We start from the raw sequence: 13,567 nt of genomic DNA, 5'->3' as shown, positions 1-13,567 counted from the left end.
TCAACATCTCTTGAACAACTTCGTAGAATATAATATTTGATAGAGCATACGGTAGGTAAACACTTTTGTACGTACTTGCAGTTTAAAATGAACATTCCAACAGATGTTTTACACACATGCACAAAAACAAACACAACCGTCTTGCGCTGTTGGGATTTCCCTCCGTTTCTTGCCGCTTTTTTCCCTGGTGCCCCCCCCCCCCCACCCCCGCAATTATTTTTACGACACTTCCTCGGCTGACCGTGTGTCTGATTTAAGACGTACAAACTCTTTGGCCACATCGTCATTGGTCCTTTGTGAGAGTATTCTCATAATGGTCAAACCAGTTTCGTCCATCGTTACGTTCCTGATGAGCGGATAGCTTGTGTTCAAACTGCCCTTTTCAGCCAGTTCTCTGAGCTGCAAGACCGTCATGCCGATGATACGGTCCTCTCGGGCAAAGCAGTAGTCCTTCACGGAGATGTGAAGCTCGTAGGCTTCTGGGCCATGCTCGTTACTCAGAACGCTGGGGGAAAAAGGTACAAAGGGCATAATTGATTTTAATTTGATATCAAACTTAAATCATTTGCTTCTGGATGAAGTATTTAAATACATGCTGTAAATTAACTTAACCTAACCCTAACCGCAGGATTACAACAAAAATCATAATTGTTGATAATTTTCCTTGCAATTTCAGGTTACTTTAATTGAGGTTACAGTGAGGCACCTACAATGGAAGTGAATGAGGCCAATTTTTGGAGGGTTTAAAGCTTATTATTTGATAAAAGCACTTACATTAATTCTTCTGTTAAAACTTGTGTATTAATTGAGCTGTAAAGTTGTTGTATCATTATTTTTATGGTCGTTTTAAGGTTTATATCATTACATCCACCTGGCAATTTAGCTGTAAAATTGGATATAATTAGCCCCATTCACTTCCATTTTAAGTGCCTCATTGTAACCCCGATTTTTGCTTTTTATAAACAAAAGGTAAATTTTTGTTGTAATCAGCATTAAGCTACAAATGCTGTCGATTGAGGTCGAACTTGTATTGAAGCCAGAATATTTATTTGAAGGAAAAGTTAAGCTCAATCGACAGCATAATATTGATTCCCACAAAAATTAATTTTGACTTGCCCCTCCATTTCTTTAAAAAAAGCAAAAATCTGGATTCCATTGATGCACTTACAATGGAAGTGAAAGGGGGCCAATCCGTAAACGTTAAGATACTCACTATTTTGGGGCCTGGGTACCTCAGTGGAAAAATATGCTGGCTACCACCCCTGGAGTTCGCTAGTTCACTAGTTCAAATCCCAGGGCGTGCTGAGTGACTCCAGCCAGGTCTCCTATGCAACCAAACTGGCCCGGTTGCCAGGGAGGGTAGAGTCACATGGGGTAACCTCCTCGTGGTCACTATAATGTGGTTCGTTCTCAGTGGGGCGCGTGGTGAGTTGAGCGTGGTTGCCATGGTGGATGACATGAAGCCTCCACACACGCTATGTCTCCGTGGCAACACGCTCAACAAGCCATGTGATAAGATGCACAGGTTGACGGTCTCAGACATTGAGGGAACTGGGATTCGTCCTCCGCCACCCAGACTGAGGCGAATCACTACGTGACCACAAGGACTTAAAAAGCACATTGGGCATTCCAAATTGGGAGAAAAAGGGGAAAAATCCCCCCCCAAAAAAAGATACTCACTATTTTAAAAGTATAGCCATGAGACATAAACAATATGCGTGTTAACATGATTTTAGTGTGATAAAATCGCTTATTAATCTTTTCGGTGTTAAGTTAGAGATAATTTTACAACTTCATAGCCATGACAATGTAATGCCAACAAACTCTAAAATTACTGTAAAAATTACGATTTAAATAAATTTACAGCTCAAATAATACATGAGTTTTAACAGAAGAATTAATGATTAATGTAAATGCTTTTAGAAAATTAGAAGCTTCACATTTCTGCCTTTAAACCCTCCAAAAAATGGACACATTCACTTCCATTATAAGTGCCCCACTGTAACTTCTATTTCTTTTCTTTTTGTTTTAAAGAAGGGACGAGTTGAAATAATCTTTTGCGGTAGTCAACATTATGCCACAAATGCTGTCGATTGAGCTTAGCTTGTATTGAACACTGAATATTCCTTTAAGTACATTTCAGAAATGCCTTAGTTTTACAAATTCCCAAACAAACGAAACCTGTTAGTGGTCTTAATTAAAGCAATGGTCTAACCTTAAGTCTAGTCCTATGTTCTTTACCTGCGTTATTGCAAGTATTCCTGTAGCTCAACAGGCAGAGCATGGCACTATTTATTTGATATTATATAAGTGCCATTTTTGCAGTAGCTGGTGGACCAGTAAAACTTAATTGGTGAAACTGGTTGACCTGCATGGCCTTTCTAGTAAAGCTGGTTGACCAAGGCAATGGGACATTGGCACACCAGCAACACAACATATGCTGGTCTTTGGTCTAATATGTTTGTTTTGTAACCATGGCAGTAGTACAGCACAGGGTTTCTGTAACCCATTCAGGCTGTTTTATCTGCTCAAAATTTTGCATTTATCAGACACAGAAATTACATTCAAGGGGTGAAAAAAACAGAGAGGCCCTTTTATGATTCCATACAAAAAAGGCTTAAGACTCCATTAAGCTAAAATGCCCTTAATATCCAAAGTGGGCTTTGAGTTCATGGTATTTTATGTGGTTTTTAAGCGAGAGGTTAATTCAGTGTCATTGAGTTTGATTCTAGAGAGCAATGCTTGTGTGAGACAACTTTATCACATTTTCTCTTTGGCTTTGCATGCCTCTATTGAAATGCCAGATGCTGGTCTTTTTGTTGAATCAACTCTTCACTAAAGTCTGTTCTTAATTCTCTGTTTCTCTGCACAGGCCTTTGAAGCTTTAAAAGAGACTATCAAGGGTAAATCTTAATGTGGACATTTTATTTCTGTGCTATTATTCAGGTGTATTTTCTTGGATTAAAGGTGATCCGTCTATGCTGCCGGAGAAAAAACAGGCAGTAGACACAGTCATATTCTTCATCAAGATCTATCTGTCTCTTTTACGGGAGAAACACTAAGTATTTTTAAGCATTTTGATGGCTCTTTTACCAAATACATTTGATGACTTTAAAGGCCACCTTGACAGAGAGGTAGGAGTCAACTAAAGATCTACATGTAATTCTCAGGCTCCATATTAAGATGCATCTCGGGTAATCCAATCACATGTGGTCAAGCAAGACACGTCACTGTTTAATAATGGTTTTATTTCCATTAAAACTTTAATGAATAATGTATGATTATTCAATGAATTTGAATGGATTTGTAATAATTTATAAAGACTGACTTTAATATTCTGATTAATATAAATAAACAGTTTATATTTAATTGTATATAAACTGCACACACATATACAGTATATATATATATATATATATATATATATATATACATACATACATAAGTTATAAACTAAATAAATAATAACTATTTATGAGGTATAATTAGCCCAGAATATTTTCTGACTTGTTGGGTTAAATGGGTTAAAATGCGTAACCCAAATTGCTGGGTTAGTTTAATCCAACATGTTTTCTGTCCAATATTTACCAAGTGTTGGGTTGCCAATTGTTTTTTTGTTTTTTTTACCTAGCCATTTTTAGAGTGCATTAATGAAGTCTTATTAATGTAATGTGAAAGATTGTGGAAAAATGTAAATACATCATAAAATATGTTTGTATAATACATAATAAGTAATGCAAAAATCATGATATATAATGTAAATTGCAAAGTATTTATGCATCTGCACCATGGTGATTTAAACAAAAAAAAAGATAACTGGATGGACCAGATGTAATGAGAATTCCGGCTCATTGTGAATAAATCATGAATATACAATATATTTGTGTCAGCATAATCTCTATAAAAGTTCAATACTTTATGAAATTAGTACTCACTACTGGAATGTTTCATTGTATTTTGGAGACCAGTTGTTGTTCTTGGTTTTGGTGCTAAACTTGCGTTTCTTGTCAGCTAGGTGTGGTCCGATGGCGTTGATCTCCACAAACGGGCGGAACATGGCGTTCGTCTGCCAGTTAATGTTGTTCACACCCACAACTGCAGAGAAGATTGTCAAACAATCATGAAACTGTAACTAATGCTGCCTTTATGTGCTATCGGAATTATCATACTTCCAACTTCTGAAGTGTTAATTATGAGTATGTCGCGTTCAAGTGCTTTGTTGTCAGAAAAAAAAAACATTCATTCATGTACATTTCTTAAGGAACTTTTATTTTGACACCATAAAAAATATTACTCAGGTTGCTGACGATAATGGAATTTTGGTCAAATACAAGCTATTTTTATGGTGTAAAAATGTACAACATGCATCAAATGGTTGCTGTTATACATAATTGAATATGACCAAAACGGTAAGTGCTAACAATTAGCTGTATTTAGAAAAATAAGTAAAACTGTCATTCACAACAGAAACCGTACTCTCCTCCCATGGAGTTCATTAACAGAGACTGAGCGCTGGATAAAGAGTCCAGCTGAGAGCCATTACAGACTGAGGTGGACTTTAATTCTGATAATTACAGCAGCAGCAAACCCCTCGCACAATCCAAACAAATTATCAGTCAAATTACACTAATTGATTCAATGAATATACTGTCTGTGACAACGGGAAATAATTTGCAGTAACCTCTACATCAGGCCTCAGAGTATCTTCATCATGAGTTAACTGCTGTTTTGTGTGTTTGTGTGAGTGTGTACAGGCTCATAAATCGAATAAATCATGATTAAATCTACTAATATAAACAGATGCGTGTAGTCGGGAAATCTGTATAAAGACCACAAACATGTTTTTGTGTTACCTTTCACGCTGACTTTGTGTTCTCCAGTACCGGGGTGTGAGATCAAGTCCACCTGGACAGCGACTTCGCCAACGGATCCAGAATTTGACTGACCTGGAAACAGTTTTAAATCATGTAAACTTCATATGTCACATAAAAGCAAGCATTACATACTGGCCCTCACATAACATTCATAATATACAATAAAAACATTCAAAACATTTACATTTAAGTGATTTAGCTGATGCTCATATCTTATGAAATGTGCTGTAGCTTCACAAAAATGACCATTAGAACATTATCTGTGAGGAAAAGAAGTGCTTCCTGTAAAATATTCCTGTAAAAAAGTCCATGTGAGCTTGTGATCGGCACCTCGATTTACCATTCACAGAGGCACAAAACGCTTTCTCTGACTTTCACTTCCACCATTCCTCAATGGTGGAATGACCTACCAAACTCCACCCGAGCAGCTGATTCTCTAAACTATTTTCAAGAAGACTAATTCTAATTCTAAAGATGCATCTCTTTCGTAACTACTTGACCCAATCCTACTAATGCAATAACTCTGCATAAATCTTCTTTCTTCATAAAAAAACGCCATTCTTTCACCAATGTCTATCCCCTTCCTCCCAACATGTTCTTCTCTGAGCAATTTGAGACTTTGTATTGCAGCACATCTCATGTTATTGCCTCCTTATGATGAAACACTTTTGTTGTATTTCTCATTTGTAAGACGCTTTGGATAAAAGGATCTGTTAAATGAATTAAATGTAACTGTAAAATTCAAACAAATATACCTACAGATACAATAAAACTACATAGACATAGATCTTTTTTCAGACACAACAATAAACCACATTCAAAAACATGAATCAAAATTGCAGTTCTGTTGCTTTTCAGTTCATAGCTGTTAGCTTTGAGGTCATCTACATTCTAGTGTACTTCTAACTATTGACAAAAATTAACCTTTATCACATTAGAATTTACAGTCCAGCAAAATGGACCAAAAATGATGACTATACAAATAGCGCAGAACCACAGATAGTTGTTTAAATTAAAGGGACAAGTCCTTCGATAAGTTTCAATAGGAAACACAACAACAAAGGTAGGAAATCTGTGCTCACCAATCCATTTTATGAGGTCTATAATAAAAAAAAATTAAAAATATTTTTAATGTACTCATTTGCAAATTTCAGGGTGAGATTTTTCTATCAAAATGTACTCAAATTTTCAAATGTGCACTTGGACAGAAATACACATGCACACACACTCTAATAAGCAGATCATTGTGTTTGAATGTGACCTGCATTCTATAAGACCCTCTGGTGTGCAGTCTAAACACCCAAAGGAGCCATAACAGCGTCGCTAAACAGAATTACAGATGTTTTGATGGCGATGAAAGAGAACACACACAGACACACACTTGGTCAGATGTAATCTGTCGCTCTAGTGTAATAAATGAACATGCACACATGCCTTCCCATAAATAACCACCAAAGCAAGCAAGATGTATTATATCTGACAATGAATATATAGAGGGACTATACTGTTGCTTTGTTCCAAACTATAGTGAGCTGCCTATCTAGACAGCATTTTAGCCACCCAAAACCAATCAGTGCTTGAGCATTTACTGTAATTTCAAAAACATTAATGGGGGTTGGTCCTCCATATCAGCTTCCACTCTTCTGGGAAGACTTTACACTAGATGTTGGAACATGGCTGTTAGGATTTGCTTCCATTCAGACAAAAGAGCTTGACTGAGGTTATTGTGTGTCGTATCATTAAGATTTGTCTTAATTAGAATTAAAGGGCCTAGCAAAACCCGTTAATAAGAAGGGGGTGTCCATACACTCTTGGTCATGTAGTGTATTTCGGGACCATTCAAAGCACGATTTAACAGACTGATCACACTGAGAATTCTGCGAGAGTAGGTCAAAAGTTTTGCTGCTGAAATCGGTCTGTGCTTAACGAAATTCAAATAACTGCCCCTAGTGGCCGAAGCTGGAAGTATTGTGGAACATACTGGCACTTGTGAGCTCCAGTTTCCTAGTTAAATGTCCTAAGAGTCGCAACAATATTGAGATGATGTAATAAAGTCAACAGGCATATGTATTTAATTAACCATCCCCCCTAACCCAAACCCCAACCCTAAACCTAACTGTCAGTGGAGTAAAAATTTTATTTTACACTGCACTAAACATTGTTTATTTATGTGAACATGATTACTTCCTGGTCCAGTAGCGCTAGACGGAAATTAATTTACACTTGAAATGTCTGCTGTGTCATGTTGTTTAAGTATCTAAATTACATCAGAAAAATACCCAAAGACCCAAGGCATTGGTCAACGAAACACTGACCAAACAGAGCATTTGTTACGAAAGGTCAGACAGCAAATTATAATCGAGACAAGGTTAATCTGATCTTGATTGATTGGTTATGTTTGCCATGGACAAGTACCTGCAGGTCATTATGTAGTCATTCATTTAGCTAATAGTTGTCATGGGCTCTTGAATTTGTTTGGGCAAATGTTGGCCTGACAGTTTATCTGTTTGCTGTAAACTTTGAAGGACAAATGAAAAGATACCAAACCCCCTTGACTACTTTTCTGTTACTCACCTGAGTTCTCCTAATTAGGTGCAATCTGTCTGTCTCTACTCCTTTGAGAAACTCCAGTAAGAAAAGAGTTTAATTATTCCAAAAGTATACAGTTCAAACCAACAATCTGGTAAGATTACAGTTAAGGAATTCTGAATTCAGGATGTATGGCAGACCCCTGCTATTAAAAATGAATTGGTGAAAAAACTGTTGCAGGACAGATCGTATTGACTGAAAGACCTCTCATTTTTAAGCATTATTTCAAAATAATCCCTGTGCACTGCAGGTCTCCAACTTTCTTTCTGACAGAGTTAAACAACTTTTGTTTTGTTTTGATTTTTTTTCCCGTTCGCAGTCTGTGAGAATAATAGCTTTTAAATCCAACATGATCACACGGGAAATCGACATGTTACTTCCGAAAGCGCAATTCGGAGGTTGCATTTTTCGCTCTACAGTTACATTTTTACTCCACTGACAGTTAGGTATAGGGTTGGGGTTTGGGTTAGGTCCTGTTGACTGTATTATATCATTTACAGCTACAAATACAAAATGCATGAATTGAATTGCTGAATTAATAAAAATGCACTATTTTAATATTTTACCAAATATGTGCTGTGTATTTTTAGGGCACTAGAGAACAGCACTAGACTACTACACTAGAGCTCTTGACGGTGAATTCGAAACTGATAGTAATGTTTAAGCTGCATTTTAAGATTTTAAGAGTGTGGAAAGATCTGGACCGGGACATGAACACATCTTCTAAATTAAAACAAAGTAAGCTGCTTTATATTTCTCAGAAGTTTAGCACTGATGATGTTATCCCCTCACATGTTAAAATATAGGGCAACATTGTGTATCACACATTAGATAAATCATATTCTCTCTTTGTATTTGGCCTCAGGATTTCAGATAAAGCATGAAGCAGACCTGCAGGAGTGAGGTTGTGTTTGGAATTGAATACTAGCGTACTGCTTGCTGCATACTGACCAGTATATACAGTTTACTTTTTAAAAATAGTGTGTGAAACAATATGGAGTGTGCAAGGATATACATTTCAAACAGTAGTATGCTACATTGTTGTCACATGACTTCATTACATGCATGTTTAAAACAGCGAATGGCATTCAGTAATCATCTTAGAAATAATTTAAAAAACAACATATTTAATCTAATTTTCTGTAAAAATGTCTTAGTAGTCCAATGAAATAATGGTCGGAATAGCATACATCCATACATACTACCTGCAGAATGAGTAAGAATGAGATTGTGGCTGATATTACTTTCGGTTCATTCGTCACACGAAAAATGGAAAGTCAAGAGCATTGCATAGTGGGACACTGTATTCCATACAGTGTACTCTGTTTTACACTGTACATTTTGGCCTAGCTGGTCTCATAGAATCACATTACTATACCAACATTTTTGCAAAATATTTTTATGTGTCTCATTGTATGAACTGTACTGAAGCAATTTCCTGATGCAATGAACACTAGAGGCACAAAAACAACAATACAATTTACTCCTTTTCACACAAATTACGAGTAAAATGACTATACATTCATAAATGCTTACTTTTTGCCCTGCTCTGCACATAATGCTATATTATGACATCTTTTTATTTTATTTTTATTATTAATATTTTTATTTGCAAGAACAAATGTAATTCTTTGCACAGAGACATACTTTTAACATTTCCAATCCCTCCCCAACTAACCCAGAACAACCTGCCTTAGGAGTAATCAGTTAAAAAGTTATAATCATAATAAAAATTAATAATAACAATAATAATACAATAATAATAAACTAAAATACAACCATTAATGACATCAGAAATCAGAAAAATCACTATACTGTTGAACATCATGAGCCTTACACATATACAAGAAGAAATAAATAAATAAATCAATAGAAATAAATAAACAACCATGAAGAGAGGTGCACCGGGAATGCCACAATTAACAACAGTTAACCCCATTAATCCACAGGAAGTGATTGTATGATAGAAAAATATGATAATAAGGGTTGACAAACATAGGAGAACTTATGTGTCTAATTGAATATTTTATCTTTTCAAAATGCAAGTATAACATCAAATCCTGAAGCTAGTGTGCTGCTATAGGTGGGTTTGCAGATTTCCAGAGCAACAAAATTTGCCTACGTGCTAATAAGGATGCTAATGCAATGACATTTATTTGCCTATAGGTCAAGTTCAATTCCCCACTTGGAACCCCCAAATATACAAATTCCAGCACAAGGCTCCAACCGTACATCACAAACTTTAGAGAGTGTGTTGAAAACAGTGGACCAATACTTTAGGGCAAGACCAGAACATGTGTGTTAAATCTGATACACCGGCATAACATCTTATGCATGTCTTATCAAAATTAGGATTGAAGGAAGATATTCGTGCTCTGCTTAAATGTAAATGGTGCAGAACCTTGAACTGTATTAAATTCAGTCATGCACAAGTACTACCATTCACTCTTTGCAGTACGCTGCTCCAAATTTCATCTGGAAGTTCCATTCCAAACTCTATTTCACAATTATTCTTAATTTTACCTGTTCCTACTCTGTTTATAGACATGAGTATTAAATATATGTGTTATATAAAACCTTGCAAGTGGAGGAGTGCTTCTAAGAGAAAATCTGCAGGAGACCGTGAAGGAATATTAGGGAATGATGGGCTGTTAGTATTAACAAAGTGACGGACCTGAAAATAATGAAAAAGATCTCTCTGATTGAGATTGAATTTGGAACGCAGATCATTAAAATTGGATCATTAAAATCTTTATAAAGATCACCTAACTGGACAATGCCCTTATTCTGCCATTGTGTAAAAGCAAAGTCTATTTTGGCTGGCTATTGGGCTTTGAAGCAGGAGTGTTTGTCGCAACTGGAAATGCTGATGTAGCTGCATATATATTTAAAGAGTAGAACAGACAACAGGATTAGATGTGTATTGTACAGTTTTGATAGGTAAGCTAGATGTAACTAGGGCTTGTAGAGAAGTTGTTATACAAGATTTAGACTCTGCCTCACACCACTCAGTACCTGGTGAATGCATCCAATAAGCTATCTTTTGTATGTGAGCCATCCAGCTAAACCCCCATAAATCTTGTGTTTCTGAAGGAACTCTTTCTGAATCCTAGGAGCTTTTCCATCCCATATAAATCTAGATATCAATGTATCTACCGTACTATAAAAGGTTTTGGATAGAAAATTAGGGAGACACTGAAATAAGTATAAGAATCTAGGAAGGATGGTCATTTTTACACAATTCAACCTGCCAACTAAAGTCAAGTAAATAATCCTCCATTTTTGAAGGTCAGATTTAAGTTTAGTTAAAAGTGGAACAGAATTATTTTCATACAGACCCTTGAAATTACATGTAATGTTAATACCCAAATATTTAAACCCGAACCTTGCTATGTGAAAGGGAAGAGCGAAATCAGGTATATTCCTAGCCAGAGCATTTACAGGTATACATTCATTTTGGAGATATTTCACTTATAACCTGAAAAATTACCAAAATTACGTAGCACTTTGTCAGTAATGCATGATATAGGATCTGAGATGTAGAGAAGCAGGTCGACAGCATATAATGAGAGTTTTTGATCCTCACCCCATCTGCATATACCACGGATTGAAGGTGTAGCCTTAAGTATCAGAGATAATGGTTCTACTGCAATAGTAAACAGAAGGGGGCTTAATGGGCACCCTTGACGAGTACCCCTTGACAGGGAGAATTTTTTTGACAGCAATTTATTAGTAACCACAGAAGCAACTGGAGAAATATACAGAAGACAGATCCACTCTAAAAATTTGGGGCCAAAACCAAACCTTCCCAGAGCAAAGAAAAGATAATCCCACTGCACCCGATCAAATGCCTTTTCAGCATCTAATGACACTACAACTTCAGGGATATCATGAGATGAGGCAGTGTAAAGGACATTGAGAAGATGATGAACATTGGAAAATAAGTGCCGACCTTTATGAAACCAGTCTGTTTGGTAGAAATAATATTAGCCAAGGGGGACTCTATCAGATAGCCAACAATTTTGATAGAATTTTGATGTCAGAGTTTAACAAAGAAACGGGTCTATATGAACTACACTTAGTTGCCTCCTTATCAGGTTTCAGTAAAAGTGTAATCAGTGCTTCTGTGAGAGATTTTGGCAGGGAGCCTTGAGATAGAGAATGTTCAAACATATTAAGTAGAGGGGGGATAATTTGGCAGAAAACTTCTTATAGAATTCAATTGGGAATCCATCAGGGCCAGGGGCCTTGCTACTCTGCATCGCAGAGATAGCATTAGAGATTTCCTGAAGTTGAAGAGGTTGATCTAAATTCTCTTTTTGTTCAGAGTTTAACTGCCACAAGCAGCCATTGAAGTTTAAGGAAAAAGAAATGTAGAGTAGTAAAGGAGCATGATCAGATTCTACAATAGCTGAATATTCTACTCCTTTTAATGAAGAGAGATTTTTATCTATAAAAAAATTGATCAATTCTTGAATAGCAATGGTGTACATGTGAAAAGAAGGAAAATACCTTGCTGTGAGGGTTAAGAAAGCGCCACTGGTCAACACACCTAGTCTAGCTCGTAAAAGCTGAAAGTTCGAGTGCCATTTTAGAGAAAGCCTGCAGTTTAGGATGAAAGCAGTCTAAAATTGGGTCCATTACATAATTAAGATCACCCCCCAAAATCAAATAATGTGAATTAAAATTTGGCAGTACTGATACAAGCTTATTCACCAATCCCCCATCATCCCAGTTAGGGCCATAAACATTCACTAGCAAGTTGTCCCGAAACAATAATATAATGACCCTGAGGGTCAGATACTGGAGACTGGAAACTGGATTCTTTTGTGTATTATTATTATAGCTGTTCCTCTTGCTTTTGCATTAAAATTAGAATGGAAAATGTGTCCCACCCATGGTTTCTTTAATCTAAAGTGATCTGAATTAAGTAAATGTGTCTCTTGAAGGAAGGCTATGTCAGTTTTAAGACATTTAAGATGAGAAAAAAATCTTAGACCATTTTATAGCACCATTCAAACCTTTAACATTCCAGGATGTAAATCTAACAGATGACATTCCAGTCACTCCTCCCCCACAAGATACATCAGCCATAATTTACTGTAATAAAAAATAAATATTGCACCTGCGACTCATGCATCAAAATGAATACCAGACTACATTTCACAATATCCCTGATATCGACTGAAAACCACATCAAAACATGTAAAGTAACCCTCGAAGATAACAAAAACAAAATACAGAAAGGGAGAAAGGCAGTAACCCAACCCAAAAACATTAGAACACTCTTTCCTATGTTTTCCTCCCCAACTGAGGCAATCTGCAGGACTCCACTAAAGCTCTTCCACTCCCAGTAACCCTTCATTACTTAAACTCTACTATTGAGCTCCCAACAATGTAGATGTTATCATTTTAAATTCCACAATTTTTTATAAATATGAACTGTAATCGAAGGCAAAACAAGAGAGTGGGGTGTACTTATATTCCTTCCACAAGCATAATACTCCTAACAGATACACCCCCTGGTCTTATTTACAGCCAAAGAAGTCATAAGTCAGAATGTGAGATCTGGCACATCAGCCGGCATGTGCCTACCTACAGACCAGTTCATAACAGTCAATTCTCGACAGTCAAATAATTTTCCCTCAGCAGCACTCGTGTTGATCCGACGCTCATAGAAGGCTTCGGCTTCAGATGCGTCCTCAAAGGTGATGGTTTTCCCATCATATGTGAGTCGCAGACAGGCAGGATAGGGAAACCTGAAGTGGATCCCTTCTGATAAGAGTGTTGCTTTGATGTTTCTGAATGCAGCTCGCTTTTTAGAGAGTATCGCGCTTAGATCAGGGTAAAATCTGAGAGTCTTCCCTCGGTACTGCTGTTCATGCTGCCTGGCCCAGAGCAAAGCCCGCTCCTTTTCCTGGTAATGGTGAAAACAAACAATAATGGGCCTCGGAGGTTGACCATCTCTGGGTTTAGGTGCCAATGCATGATGTGCTCTTTCCAGCTCTGGTGGATTCTCGAACACCTGTTCACCCATGATGTCCTTCAGCAAGCACAAAGTAAACTTGAACAATGTCTGCCTTCGCTTCAGTAAGAGCTGCAAA

General features: G+C 36.8%; 1 protein-coding gene across 1 annotated transcript in view; it reads right to left on the bottom strand.

The window, feature by feature from the left end:
- Nucleotides 1-212: 212 nt before the first annotated feature.
- The window catches only part of LOC127456024 (protein unc-13 homolog C-like), a 179,410-nt gene continuing 166,055 nt past the window's right edge, over nt 213-13,567 (bottom strand). Inside the window, exons 30-32 of the mRNA XM_051724298.1 lie at nt 4,854-4,946; nt 3,936-4,095; nt 213-505 (exon numbers count right to left, since the gene is read on the bottom strand). Coding sequence (XP_051580258.1) covers nt 220-505; nt 3,936-4,095; nt 4,854-4,946 — 539 coding nt within the window. The 3' untranslated portion in view covers nt 213-219. The remainder of the gene's footprint in view (nt 506-3,935; nt 4,096-4,853; nt 4,947-13,567) is intronic.

Source organism: Myxocyprinus asiaticus, chromosome 18 (assembly GCF_019703515.2).
Source record: "Myxocyprinus asiaticus isolate MX2 ecotype Aquarium Trade chromosome 18, UBuf_Myxa_2, whole genome shotgun sequence".
NCBI classification, from domain to species: Eukaryota; Metazoa; Chordata; class Actinopteri; order Cypriniformes; family Catostomidae; genus Myxocyprinus; species Myxocyprinus asiaticus.
The sequence above is the reverse complement of the archived record's forward strand: the minus strand, read 5'-3'. Positions and strand labels throughout refer to the sequence as shown.